Source organism: Xyrauchen texanus, chromosome 24 (assembly GCF_025860055.1).
Source record: "Xyrauchen texanus isolate HMW12.3.18 chromosome 24, RBS_HiC_50CHRs, whole genome shotgun sequence".
Taxonomy (NCBI): domain Eukaryota; kingdom Metazoa; phylum Chordata; class Actinopteri; order Cypriniformes; family Catostomidae; genus Xyrauchen; species Xyrauchen texanus.
The window spans coordinates 2,184,205-2,198,953 of record NC_068299.1 but is presented as its reverse complement, the minus strand read 5'-3'; the positions used below and the strand labels follow the sequence as shown (position 1 = coordinate 2,198,953).

General features: G+C 39.7%; 1 protein-coding gene across 1 annotated transcript in view; it reads right to left on the bottom strand.

Moving 5' to 3' along the window:
- Nucleotides 1-14,749, bottom strand: part of LOC127617566 (lysosomal-trafficking regulator-like) — a 94,358-nt gene that overhangs the window by 21,874 nt on the left and 57,735 nt on the right. The window contains exons 26-39 of the mRNA XM_052089537.1: nucleotides 13,699-13,929; nucleotides 12,576-12,742; nucleotides 12,321-12,479; nucleotides 10,026-10,217; nucleotides 9,688-9,881; nucleotides 7,433-7,642; nucleotides 5,769-5,945; nucleotides 5,467-5,543; nucleotides 5,214-5,402; nucleotides 4,722-4,867; nucleotides 1,643-1,736; nucleotides 1,440-1,501; nucleotides 1,305-1,360; nucleotides 756-908 (exon numbers count right to left, since the gene is read on the bottom strand). Coding sequence (XP_051945497.1) covers nucleotides 756-908; nucleotides 1,305-1,360; nucleotides 1,440-1,501; nucleotides 1,643-1,736; nucleotides 4,722-4,867; nucleotides 5,214-5,402; nucleotides 5,467-5,543; nucleotides 5,769-5,945; nucleotides 7,433-7,642; nucleotides 9,688-9,881; nucleotides 10,026-10,217; nucleotides 12,321-12,479; nucleotides 12,576-12,742; nucleotides 13,699-13,929 — 2,107 coding nt within the window. The remainder of the gene's footprint in view (nucleotides 1-755; nucleotides 909-1,304; nucleotides 1,361-1,439; nucleotides 1,502-1,642; nucleotides 1,737-4,721; nucleotides 4,868-5,213; nucleotides 5,403-5,466; nucleotides 5,544-5,768; nucleotides 5,946-7,432; nucleotides 7,643-9,687; nucleotides 9,882-10,025; nucleotides 10,218-12,320; nucleotides 12,480-12,575; nucleotides 12,743-13,698; nucleotides 13,930-14,749) is intronic.

Here is a 14,749-nt window from a genome sequence, read left to right as displayed (position 1 = left end):
TGCGCCACTTCATTAACATACAGTGCATCCAGAGTTTGCACGCATACACCCACAGATACCGCAAACACTCCCATTCATGCCCCCTTGCGGTTTGAGCTGGCATGAAAATTGGATAAGTGTAGCACAGTGGTTGCGCATAGCGCGGTCATGATAATAGAGCCCGATTTGCTTAAATGCATTAAAGAAAACTCAATGGATTTCAACCCATTTTGTCTGTTTCGAAGTGAAATTAAAAAAGCAATAAAAAGTTTCTTACTCCAGTAAATATGCCAATATAAATATCCTCTGCATTTGGTAACAGATCAGACCAGTTATATTTGAGACTCAACACCACACACACAAAAAAATGGTTGCAAAATTTGTACGCACACTTTTGAAGCGGAGTACAAAAGCAATTCGCAAAACTAAAACTAGGCTAACGTCACGGCACTATTACCATCTTTAGTGTCATTTTGGCTGTCAGCTAGTGTCAGGTCTGTGTGTGCAATTCCACTCCACCCCTGATATAGAATGGAAAATGTTGAAATATAATTATCTTTATTTTTTTATATATAAATCATGAACAATTTACTGCCTTTGCCTCATTAATTTAATCATGGTATACACAAAAAAGTAACTATAATCTGATTACAAGTATTTTAAAATATAATTTAATCTATTTAAATTAATTAAAGTACTTGATTAAAAAAATAAAATCCGATTACATAATCCAGATTACATGTAATCCGTTACTATCCAGCACTGGATGCTGTTACCTTGGTGGTATCAAACGCAAATAACAGCGTCCTGCCATTGGTAAGGAAGATTTCCATGGCATTGTCTCTCAACTGCCACCAGCGCTTGTGAACTTCCTTTATGTCCTCATACGTCCAGGAATAAGAGGCTGGCTCCGTCTCTCCATGTGGACTCTGATGAAACAACATGCTATAAGACTCAAATCACACACAGATGCCATATAACATCATGAATACCGTTTTGAGCGGTATTACCAAAATCTTGTCTCATGATATGAGCAATTTTATTTATATCAATAACCATGTAAATAACCAAAAGTTTAACAATTTAATAATTTCTTCCTCGTTATGACTTGTTTGCGACACGTCTTGATCCGTATTTTCACATTACTCTGTGTTTTTCCATTGCTCTTGTGTGTAAATGGCATAATGGGACAGTCCAGTCCTCCGATAGCTGGGCAAATACTGTATATCTACCAGAGTATGAACAGTATAACTAAACCTAAACTGGTCGACACATTTCTACTTCTGTCACGACGCCCAGCTCTAATGTTTAGAAGCAGAAGTTACCTGGTTATCATGCGTCTCAGCTACATTCTCCTCCACAAAGTACATGCCAGACTTCCCTACACACACACAAAAGCATGTCAGAGGTCACTCCAGACAGAGCTAACGGTTTGGACAGACAATCTGAGGAAGTCTTACCCAGCAACAGTTCCCCTGCTGTCTCTCTAGAGGGCGCCACACTTACACATCTCCTAGTGAACCTAAATAGTGAGGAAAACAAAATGTTTAGCTTTATGCGTTCATTGATATTCTCTGCTCCGAGGACGAAGCCTTGATTTGACTGAAAACTGACAAGCTGTGTTTTTGTAGAGCGTGATGGGTGTGTGTGTGTTTGTGATTACCTGATTGGCTCACTGGTGGCTTTGTCCTTCACTATGGAGGAAGAGGAGTGAGTCTTGGCTTCAAACAGGAAGGCCAGAGGAGCTTTAATGGTGTCTGTGATGAGGACAAACACATTTGCAAAGGAAAAATGCAGTAACTACACAGCTGGTCAAAATCTATTAATGAAATCGGGTCTGTTAGACAATGATTTGTCCTGTGACAGACAGGTTTGACTCTGCTATGCTCAGATTCAGAGAAAACAGAAAGAAATCCACATTTGGGAGTGCTGAGCACGCCCAAATGTGGATCTCTTTCTGTTTCCAGCCAGGTCTCCTAAGCAACCAAATTGGCCAGTTGCTAGGGAGGGTAGAGTCACATGGGGTAACCTCCTCGTGGTGGTGATTAGTGGTTCTCGCTCTCAATGGGGCGTGTGGTGAGTTGTGTGTGGATCGTGGAGAGTAACATGAGCCTCCACATGCTGTGAGTCTCCGCGGTGTCATGCACAACGAGTCACGTGATCAGATGCGAGGATTGACGGAGCCTTAATAGAACAATTACTTTTTTGTTATCAAATGTATTGCTTTAGTAAAGATCCTCACAGCATAATCCAAAACACAAAATGTGACTTATTTTTGTCAAATAAAATGCTGCACAACAGCACATACAGTGCTGTAAAAAAAGTATTTGCCCCTTCCTGATTTCTTCTATTTTTGTGTATTTTCATATTAAATTGATTTAGATCTTCAAATGAGATGTAACATAAAACAAAGGCAGCAGGAGTAAACACAAAATACAGTTTCTGGTAGAAAGCAGAATTCATGTTTCCCTCAATTATTGCAAGTCGACCTGAAGCAGCAAATCATCCCCAAACCATCCCGCTACCACCACCATGCTTGACCGCAGGTATGATGATCTTTTTGTGGAATTCTGGGTTTGATTTATGCCAGATGTAACGGGACCCCTGTCTTCCAAACAGTTCCACCTTCGACTCATCAGTCCACAGAACATTCTCCCAAAAGGTCTGCGGGTCATCAAGGTGTGTTTTGGCAAAATTCAGATGAGCCTTAATGTTCTTCTGGGTGTAGCAGTGGTTTTCGCCTCGCCACTCTTCCTTGGATGGCATTTTTGGTCAGTGTCTTTCTGTTAGTGGTGTCATGAACAGTGACCTTTATTGATGCGAGAGAGGCCTGCAGCTCCTTGGATGCTGTCCTTGGCTTTTTTGTGACTTCCTGGATGAGTCGTCACTGTGCTCTTGGAGTAATTTTAGAAGGTCGGCCACTTCTGGGAAGGTTAACTACTGTGCCAAGTGTTCTCCATTTGGAGATGATAGCTCTCACTGGGGTCCCCTGGAGTCACAGAGCCTTTGAAATAGCTTTGTAACCTTTTTCTTCATCATTTCTGTGATTACTTTCGACCTTGGCATAGTGTACTACTGGACGAGACCTTTTAGCCAAATTCATGTTGCTGAAAAAGTTGTATTTAAATGTTGATTTGATCGAACAGGGCTGGCAGTAATCAGGTCTGTGTGTGTCTAGTCCAGCTGAACCCCATGAGTGCAGTTTCATAGATTTGGGGATTTAGGAACGAAGGGGGCAAATACTTTCTCACAGAGGCCCAGTTATTATTTGGATAACTGTTTTGCTTCAATAAATATCATTATAATTTAAAAACTGTATTTTGTGTTTACTAAGACTGCCTTTGTTTTATGTTAGATTTTGTTTGAATTTTTGGAAAAAAAAATGTTTATGAGATATACACAAAAACAGAAGAAATCAGGATGGGGACAAATACTTTTCCACAGCACTGTAAAAGAAAAAAATTATGAAATCTTCTATTTAGTACAACAGCACTCTTGCTTGTGAGGTATTGCTTAAACATAATTATTATTATTATTAATATACAAGTAAATAATACATTGTACAATAAAGTAGTAATATATTTCTGTCACGATTTATTTAATTCTCATGTCGAGCTTTTATTTTAAATCAAACTTTTGTTTTGACAAAGCCTTTTCCATTTTGGGTTTTTGACGGGAGTTTCACACCTTTGGATAAGACGTTAGTTATATGACCCAGTGCGATAATTAAAGCACAATCTTGTGTGATTTAATATAACTGTAAATATACTGTATAGTCTGCAGGTGCTGCTTGCTTCACAGTGAATGTGCACACTCTTCTGTCATCTACTATAGCAATCACAGTGCTCGATGCTCATATAATGTGGCATTTGGATGTATTTATTTAATTAAATCGGTTGTTTCATAATCACTAGAGCTGAGTATTAACACAAATCAAGCTCTCGACTCGATTTCGATTCATGGGTATATTTCAGTTATAATGCCTCTTAGCTTACATATGAAAGAAGTTCTCTCCCTGCTAATGCTGTTAATTATACAGGGGACCTTCAAACTAGGTACATTACGAAAACATTTATTTTACAATCGTTTCTCCAATATTGGTCACATTTTAGCTTTTTTAAAATTTATGAATCCATGTATTTCATCAATAAATATTATATTATATTGCATAAATACGGTAATTGTTTAACTACATGTTTATTGCTTACATGCACACTGGTTTGTTGAACACGTGCTAAAAAACGGTACTGTTTCTTTAAGAAAACTGGCATTTCTTGAAAGAGCGTATAGAAATGAGTGCATAGTAATGAGAGAGGACATGAATGGCTTCATGTGTGCTATGCATGATTGGAATTAAATGTTTAAACCATATTCAATTTAGTTGCAAATGCAAGTGATTTTCTCTCAATGTAGTTAAAGAGTTGCACATAGATGTTGGTATTTTTAAGAATTGATATTAAAGCGAAGTGAAGATCGCAATGCATCAGAAAATCTATATTTTTTTAATATCAACTTGGTACGCAAGTACCGGTACTTTGACGTCGCTACTCCAATGTACTTTGAAGGATACAGTTACTCTGCTTAATTGTCACAATGAAAACAATCTTAACGCGCCAAAAATAGACAAATGATTTTAGGGTGAAATATGATCTAGACACTTTCTTTACATGTTTCATGAGATTCACCCAGTTGAAAATACTACACGTAAATGACATCACCAAAATACAATGAGGAAAGCTCACCGTCAAGTTTACGTCGGTCTTTGAGGAGGTATTTATTGGGGATGGTCAGGTAGCAGCACTGCAGACGTCTCCGCTCGCGGTTCGGCCCCTCAGTGGGATCCAACTGCCAGGACGTTGAGTAAGAGGACTGATCGTACCACACAGCCCTAAGAAAAAAAAATCACTTTATCATTAGCATCTTTAGCAATAATGTACAATTAGCGTTTTTAATTATTTATGTCATGTAAATGTTAATATCATTTGAGCAACTCGTACATCTCACTCTCATTAAATTAGATGTTGAATTAAATGTTGGTCTGTCCATCAGAAAAAGCACTTGTATGATTTCAGATGCGGGTCATATGGACTACTTTTGTAGCTTGACAGACATGGCCACTATCAACTGTCTTTGTTTGGAGAAGAGCTGTGTCAACATTTTTGGGTGAACCTTCTTTTACCCGTGTTGATGTGCATTTATGATCTGTACACAGTGTTATTGTGAGTGATACTGACCGGTCATGAGTGAGCTGTTGTACAAGCTCTTGCCAGTGTCGGCTGGCGCTCAGGTCCGTCTTATAAAGTCCTCTGATGTGCTGCATGAATTTCTTCCTCTCCATCCCCTGCCTGAGAGACACGTTTTGAGTGACGTCTGCAGCGATCTTCGAGATGTCCTTTGACTTCCCGTCCAGCCTCTGTAACAGACTGAGAGACAGAGCGGCTCAACACAAGGACAGGAAATGTGTGCACATGATTGTGTGTCGCTTACCTTGTCTGAGTGTTTGCCAGCTTCTTTTCCCAAGCTCCTTTACTGGTTCTTGCCTCTGACTCGTACTTTAGTTGCTCCTTCAAGAAATGAGGATTAAGACAGATTCAGTTCAGCAATATCAAAACACACACACACACACACACACACACACACACACACACACACAAGTGCAGAACAACACAACATTTCAAGGGGATGTCTCATGCTAACTTTTGGGATCTGTAAAATTATTTTTACATTGTCTAATTTCAGCAAAACGATTGACATCCTCGTAGAGCACAAACATGTTTGTAAAGACGCACCTCTTTGATGGCTTTCAGGAGGTCTGGTTTGGCAGGAGCACTGGGCGGGATGCAGCGGTGACCGCAGAGCTTTAGTGCAGTCATGAAGGTGTTGGCAGCAGCCTGCTCTTCTTTACTCAAACTGTATTTGTGGTCATGTAACAGCTCGTACAGATACAGTGCCAGCTTGGGTCCATGCTACAAACACAGGCACAAAACACACGAACAATCTAAGGAATAATGTTTTATAAAGTGACTTGTTGACAGGTTTAAGAGTGACTGCATATTGTAGGAAACATATATGCTAAGTCTGAAGAATATAGGGATCAAGTGTCCATTGATACATCGCTTCACAAGCAAATGTTTCAGTCATTACAAAGCACATAAAAGTAGCATAAAAGTAATCCATAGGACTCCAGTGGTTAAATCCGTGTCTTCAGAAGCGATAGATGTGGGTGAAAAACAGACCAAAATGTCTTTTCAGTCTCAAGACAAAATCATGATTTCAAGTTACACTTCCTAGTGCTTAAAGCATTTGCAGAGCACTAGATGGCGCTAGGAAGTGTAATCAAGCTTGAAATCATGATTCCCAAGGAGACTGCTGATGTCAAGATTTGTGGGAGTGGTGGTGGCGGAGTGGACTAAAGCACAGGGCTGTTAATCAGAAGGTCACTGGTTCGAACCCCACAGCCACCACCATTGTGTCCTTGAGTAAGACACTTAATCCAGGTTGCTCGGAGGGGATTGTCCCTGTAATAAGGGCACTTTAAGTCGCTTTGGAAAAAAGCGTCTGCCAAATGCATAAATGTAAATGTAAATTTGTAGTGAAAAAGTTGTGCAACATGGATACTACTATTCTTTTCCCAGTGGCCATTTATGCATTCACAGAACAGCTGTTTTCAAAAGATGAGCGATCGTATATGCTTTCATTTCATTTCCTTTTCAGTGACAAAGCGCTGTGTCAGTCTATAATGGAGAAAAACAGCCGTGGATGTCACTGCTGCTATGGAAACAGCAGAGGCTGCCGAGCATTATGAGGATGTTTCTGTGGGTTATTTACTGTATGACAGAGGAAAGTTCTGGCAGCTGCTGAACACGCATAAAACACAAGCCCAGTGAAATGTTTCTGTGTCAGATGAAGGGACAGCAATTATGAACGGGACAGAAACAATGACATTACTTTAAATTCATGTAGCAGAAAAACAAACTAACAAAAGAATTTCTGTGAAAATATGAGATTAGATTGTAACTTAAAAGTAATTTGTAATGTGATTACTTTCCCCATGAACTATCAGTAATTTGTAGTGGATTACAAATTTTGAGTAACTTACCCAACAGAGGAAAATATGAATGAAATGTTCGTCGATGAAGGGTTTTTAAATTTGCCAATGATACCAAAGATGAGGCGGAAAGGCCATGATCATCAGTATAATGAAACCATTTTAATAAACTAGTAAAATAATAAATATACTGCTGTCAAAAAGAGGATGAGAAAAATTACATTAAATGTATTAATAGTCTCTATGAAGAATTCAAAACGGAGTAAATTCTAAAAAATTACTTCTACTACTTTATTTTTAAATTAATTTATAGATTTTTTTAAAGTTTGGTCAATAAAGTCAAAAGCAATAAATGAAAAACTGAATACAGAAATCGCCGCATCCGACAATATTCTGCGTCCCCACCTCGAGGCCGGAACTGAGGCTCTCTCTCAGGATCTCAGAGTAGCTCTGCTCGTACACAAAATCCAGCACCTCCTTTCTGTCCTCCAGAGGAACTGCAGGGCTAAGCGTGTGCACCAGCACGCGGCCGATCTGCACCCTGAATGTGTCCCGACAGGACCAGAGGATTCTCCTCCACTGTTGGCGAGGGGCGCCGCCACGGCCAGTGCTGCCCTGAGAATACACAGGACAAACAATGTGTTGGTGAACACAAGACTGGTGAAGGAAACTTTAGCTTAAAGCATCAACAAAAACTACATTTTATTTACACATACAGTTGAAGTCAGAAGTTTACATACACTTTGTTAGTATTTGGTAGCATTGCCTTTAAATTGTTTAACTTGGGTCAAATGTTTTGTGTTTCTTCTATAAGCTTCTCACAATCAGTCGCTGGAATTTTGTCCCATTCCTCCAGACAGAACTGGAGTAACTGAGTCAGGTTTGTAGGCCTCCTTGATCACAAACGCTTTTCAGTTCTGTCCACAAATGTTCTATCAGGTTGAGGTCAGAGCTTTGTGATGGACACTCCAATATCTTGACTTTGTTGTCCTGAAGCCATTTTGCCACAATTTTGGAGGTATTCTTGGGGTCATTGTCCATTTGGAAGACCCATTTGTGACCGAGCTTTAACTTCCTGTCTGATGTCTTGAGATGTTGCTTCAATATATCCACATAATTTTCATTCCTTATGATGCCATCTATTTTGTGAAGTGCACCAGTCCCTCCTGCAGCAAAGCACCCCCACAACATGATGCTGCACCCCCATGCTTCACGGATGGGATGGTGTTCTTCAGCTTGCAAGCCTCAACCCATTTCCTCCAAACATAACGATGGTCATTATGGCCAAAGGCTACATTATTGTTTCATTAGACCAGAGGAAATTTCTCCAAAAAGTAAGATCTTCATCCCCATGTGCTTTTACAAACTGTAGTCTGACTTTTTTATGGCAGTTTTGGAGCAGTGGATTCTTCCTTGCTGAGCAGCCTTTCAGGTTATGTCGATATAGGACTCGTTTTACTGTGGATATAGATACTCGTCTACCTGTTTCCTCCAGCATCTTCACAAGATCCTTTGCTGTTTTTCTGGGATTGATTTGCACTTTTCACTCCAAACTACGTTCATCTCTAGGAGACAGAATGCGTCTCCTTCCTGAGCGGTTTGATGGCTGTGTGGTCCCATGGTGTTTATACTTGCGTACTATTGTTTGTACAGATGAACGTGGTGCCTTCAGGCGTTTGGAAATAGCTCCCAAGGATGAACCAGACTTGTGGAGGTCACAAATTTGGCTAATTGGCTATGATGTCAAGCAAAGAGACACTGAGTTTGAAGATAGGCCTTAAAAGACATCCACAGGTACACCTCCAATTCAGTACACCTCCTATCAGAAGCTAACTGGCTAATTGTCTAAAGGCTTGACATCATTTTCTGGATTTTTACAAGCCGTTTAAACGCACCGTTAACTTAGTGAATGTAAACTTCTGACCCACTGGAATTGTGATATAGTCAATTAAATGTGAAACAATCGGTCTGTAAACAATTGTGGGAAAAATGACTTGAACACAAGTCAAAACTATATTTTGCTAATATTAAATCTGTGGAGTGGTTAAAAAATTAGTTTTAATGACTTCAACCTATGTGTATGTAAATTTCTGACTTCAACTGTAGAACAAACCTTATCATATGCCCAAGTACTCCGCTATATTATATACAGTCTTGCATTTCATCTGGAAAAATGTTTTCCCTGTTGTTCTACGTACATACACTAGGTGTAAGACAGATGTCTTTGGCCCATGCATCATGTAAACATTGCGGTTTATTTAGTGTGTCATACCATCAGTAAAACTGGTGCGCTCAGTATAGCAGTTTTTGAACACATCCTATATGAACGGCCCCTTACTCTACTCCACCAGGTGAAGAGACCAAAATACAAACGAAACATAATAATCTGAGTTTTTGTCAAAACCAGCGTGACAAGCCATTATGTTAGTCACTGACATATATTGTCAGGTTGCACTGGGTAACTCCGCCCACAGGGAAATCTCATTGGTCTAAAATCTCCACAGAAATATCAAATGTGTTCTGTGATTTTGTTGCTTTGCACAGAACTTCACTTTAGAGAGGATAGAAAAATAAATTGACACTGAAAACGTGTTGCACCACATATTATTCTCTATTGATATGAGTTAAGAAAGAAATCCAGTCTTCAATCAGAGACTAACCAGGCTGATCTTTATGCCCTCCATCATGAGTTTGAGAATGTCTTTGCGGAAGCTCTTCATGTTGCTCGGTGGAAGAGATGTGGAAGGGGTGGAGCTGTTCTCCTCTGACATCTGCCCGCAAGCTAGTGGCACAGACACCACGTGATCAGGAGACTTGGGAAAGTTCAAGAAATCGAAGAAATCCTGGTTGAAATCTGGAGAACAATGAGAAATAGAAAAGTTGTTTAGCTTAAAATAAAAGTACTAAAAGTACTTTGTAAAAATTTAAACATTTTTGGACACGGTATCATGGTAATATGGAAAATGTTTATGAGCAGATGTCATGATGCATGTGGTACCTTGATATAGGAGTCTGTTAACAGCCAGAACCAGAAGTCTCTGAAGCCGCTGAATGAACTCTGTCTCACTGGCTCTGATGGGGTTCTCTTGACTCATCCTCCGCTGCATCATCTGTGTCAAATCATCACTGGCCAGAGAACGCATCCGCATCAACAATAAGTCCGACGGAGCCAGACTGAACCGCCTCCGACCTGACAAACACACGCAAGTTGAACACAACAACAAACATATTGAACAGAGCAAACTGTGTGTGTGTGTGTGTCTTTGTGTGTGTGTGTGTGTCAAGAGCAGATAATTGTCATCCACCCAAGCCTACATACAGATAGTCAGACAGAAAGATAGATAAAATAAATAGGACGACCGACCGACCGACTGACCGACCGACCGACAGAAAGACAGACAGACAGGTATGTAGGTAGGCAGACAGATAGATAGGTATGTAGGTAGGCAGACAGATGGGCAGACAGATAGAAAGACAGATAGATGGATAGACAGGCAGATAGACAGACAGACAGGCAGGCAGGCAGACTGATGGACAGGTATGTAGGTAGGCAGACAGACAGATAGATAGATACAGTCAGAAAAATAGACCGATAGATGGAACCGATAGAAAGACAGTCAGATAGACAGATATATAAACAGACATACAGACAGGTAGACAGACAGAGAGACACAAAGATAGACAGACAGACGGACAGGTATGTAGGTAGGCAGACAGATGGACAGACAGATAGATGGATAGACAGGCAGATAGACAGACAGACAGACAGACAGATAGATAGATAGATACAGTCAGAAAAATAGACCGATAGATGAACAGAAAGACAGTCAGATAGACATATAGATAAATAGACAGACATATAAACAGATAGACAGACAGATAAATACAGTCAGATACACAGATTGATAAATAGACATACAGACAGGTAGACAGACAGACGGGCAGACAGATAGATAGACAGATACAGATAGACAGACAGACAGACAGATTAGTGTTTACATCAGATGTGATGTGGCCATATGACCACTTCACCAGTGATGAATCACAAGATGCATTTGACCCCATTTATAGCCGTATTTTACACTGTCCACTTGTAATCGGATCACTCGAATCACAAACAGAATAATATCTTCTTTTTCCTTTATGTGTAACTTTTATTATTTAACATGATCCTTTTGACCTTTTTTGTCAAGTATACTGTACATTCATTGTTTATTTCGTCTTTTTATTTTTTCTAATATTATGTACATTGATTTGCACTGTTTGTTTTGTATGCAAAGATTTGTCGTGTCAATAAAGCACCTTAAAACAGGAAAAGACTGGACAAACCGACAGATAATCCTACGAAAAGGATTAGAAGCCTGGTGCATCACTTGGGTGCTCTGGAGATCACACTGCACTTCCTTAGTCTCGTTTCATTAAAGTTAATAGCATCATAAACACACACATGCACCAGCAGTCTTGGACACGGAGCAGATTAGAGACATGCACTTCACTCATTTCACTGCACACAGACAACATCCCCTCAGTGACAGACAGGATGTTGTTGTCTGTCTGTGCAGACGGGGTCGATGGCTACCTGAGCCTGAGGGGAACATGAAGGAGTTTGCTCCGGTAGGGGAGGAAGGAGGGGAGTCCAGGGACAGGAAGGTGAACGGGGATGGCAGAGGAATCAGGCTGTATGAACCAGTAGTGTTGCCGGGGGATACGGGGGATTATGGAGTCTTTCAGCCCCATTGAACCTTGGGAATGTAAAGGGAGGAAATGATACAACACAGACACATAAACGGTCAAGCGTGACAGGGCTGATGGTTTAAGATGAGATGAATGGAGATGAAAGTCCTATCAAGGGTACTTGGACCCTTACAGACCCTCACGTTGTCCCAACTACACAATAAAAAATGCAAATGTCATATAAACGTCTATTGCTATTTTCAAGGCGAAATCCAGGTTCAGATTAGGGCTGTCAATTTAACGCATAAATTTAATGATTGAAAAATAATTAAAGCAATTAATCATGCCCCTGACCGTAATAAGGACACTGTTCTATCCCATGATGCCTCTGGACCTGAGACAACCTCATGTTCAAAACTGTAAGTGTTATAAATACCAAGAAAGTTGTTCCTTGTGCTTAACTGATGCTTGCTTTAACAAAACCAGAATTATGACAAAATGGATTAATGGACAAAATAAACATGGGTTTGGAACCGCATGAGGGTGTATAAATAATGACAGAATTTTAACCCAAAACCATGACGAACACTAAATCTTCTCATCTCTTAAACTGTCTTACCCGCGATGCTTTTGCGCTTTTGCTGCAACGAGTGATGTGGCGAGGTGGGGACGTGCACGTAGCTGCCGCAGCTGGATTTCTGAGGGTCCTGATTGGCTGTGGTCTTAATGAAATCAATGGCAGCCTGGATCACATGGAACTGCAGTGCCATGGCCATTTCTGATAGACAGAATGACAACAGAGAATGTAGTATTCCACCTAAATGATTCATGTTGCTTGTGTTTGTTAATGCTAATATTGTTACTTCATCTTTACCCTGTGTGCGGAGAACTCTGCTGGTCTGCATGTATCCTAGTAATGAGATGAGATCCTCGAAGATGCGGAAGTACTGAGAACCTGAAGAGCTGCAGGAGTGGATGGTGACCGCCACCAACAACTGCTGAATATCATACACCACCAGCCTGTAGTCATTCGGAGGAATTCTACAGAGCAAACAACATCGAGAATGTTTCTAGAAAACTTTTTTAATCCAATAAATATTTCTGATTATTATTGTGTATTATTATCACTATATTATACAATATATATATACTATATATAAGGGTGGCCCCAAAAAACCCAGGGCCACTATGTTTGAATGCTCATATCTTAAAAATGCATTTACACAAATTTAAAGGGGTTTACACGATTTGTGGCGTACGTCTACGACTTTTTGTAAACAACAAACTGATGTCACTGTGATGTCATCATAAGCAACAACTTGCATAAATAAGTAAATTGTTTAGCCCACCCAAAAAAAAGGCAAAAGAGAACCACCGAAGTTTGCTGCCATTGAAAACTGCTAAACAATTAATTTATTTGTAGCAAGTTGTTGCTCGTGATGACATCACAGTGACATCAGTTTGATGTTTACAAGAAGTCTTAGAAGTACGCCAAAAATCGTGTAAACCCATTTATGCATTTTTAAGATATGAGCATTCAAACATAGTGGCCTCTGTATATATATATATATATATATATATATATATATATATATATATATCATTATTAGTGTACATATTATTATATTGCAGCTTATACATAAAACATTAAATAACGATCTTGCTTAATTAGGTCAATATTGCTGATATATATATATATCTATTTACATTTATATACATTTATGCATTTGGCAGACGCTTTTATCCAAAGCGACTTACAGTGCACTTATTACAGGGACAATCCCCCCGGAGCAACCTGGAGTTAAGTGCCTTACTCAAGGACACAATGGTGGTGACTGTGGGGATCAAACCAGCGACCTTCTGATGACTAGTTATGTGCTTTAGACCACTACACCACCACCACTATATCAACTTGGCAAAAGAGGCTGTAACTCTAGGTTGGAATCATGGTTCCTCTGATTGAAATGAGGTTTAAACACTCAGGGCATGATGTGTACCCGTTCTCCAGGCCGTTGAGTGTGGAGAGTGTGTTGAAGAGCACGTAGAGTAAGCCGTGATCCAGCAGGATATCTGCCAGATTTGGGCAGGCGTTGAGGAGCTGCAGTAGCACACAGAGCATGTTGTGCACGAGAGAGTTCTCATACAGAGAGTTCTCCAGCAGACCCAACACAGGAATGATACAGCGCTTCCTGAACGGAGAGATGTTCTCCATGTCCTCTAAATCCAGACTGGAGAGGAGAGAGACAAGAGAACACAATAAAATATTGGTTGTCGATGACCTTAATGGGTGATTCTCACAAAACCGGTCAAGAAAATGTCTTGTTTATATTTAACCCTAAAGGAAAACAATAAAAATGGGAAATTCCGTGCATAAAGAAAATGAAGCCTTTATATACAAATGTATAAAAACAAACCACTTCATATTAGGTGTCTTTAACTACTATGGATTTAAGAATTTGATACTTTTTAAGTCATACTTTTGATTTTCCCATGATGTCAAGCAAAGAGACACTGAGTTTGAAGGTAGGCCTTAAAAGACATCCACAGGTACACCTCCAATTCAGTACACCTCCTATCAGAAGCTAATTGTCTAAAGGCTTGACATCATTTTCTGGTATTTTCCAAGCTGCTTAAAGGCACAGTTAACTTAGTGCATGTAAACTTCTGACCCACTGGAATTGTGTTATAGTCAATTAAAAGTGAAACAATCGGTCTGTAAACAATTACTGGAAAAATGACTCATGTCATGCACAAAGTACATCTCCTAAACGACTTGCCAAAACTATAGTTTGCTTATATTAAATCTGTGGAGTGATTAAAAAATTAGTTTGAATGACTTCAACCTATAGTGTATGTAAACTTCTGACTTCAGCTGTATACATACACATATCTATATATATAAAATGTATATATATGCACACTTCGTGATTTCAAAAGATCATGTAAATAGGTTTACAGTGCATTTTCACCAAATCGCACCCCGAGCTCGTGATGAAATAGGCTTCTACTTACTATATGCACATAGTGTGAAAACTGTTAGTATGGTGC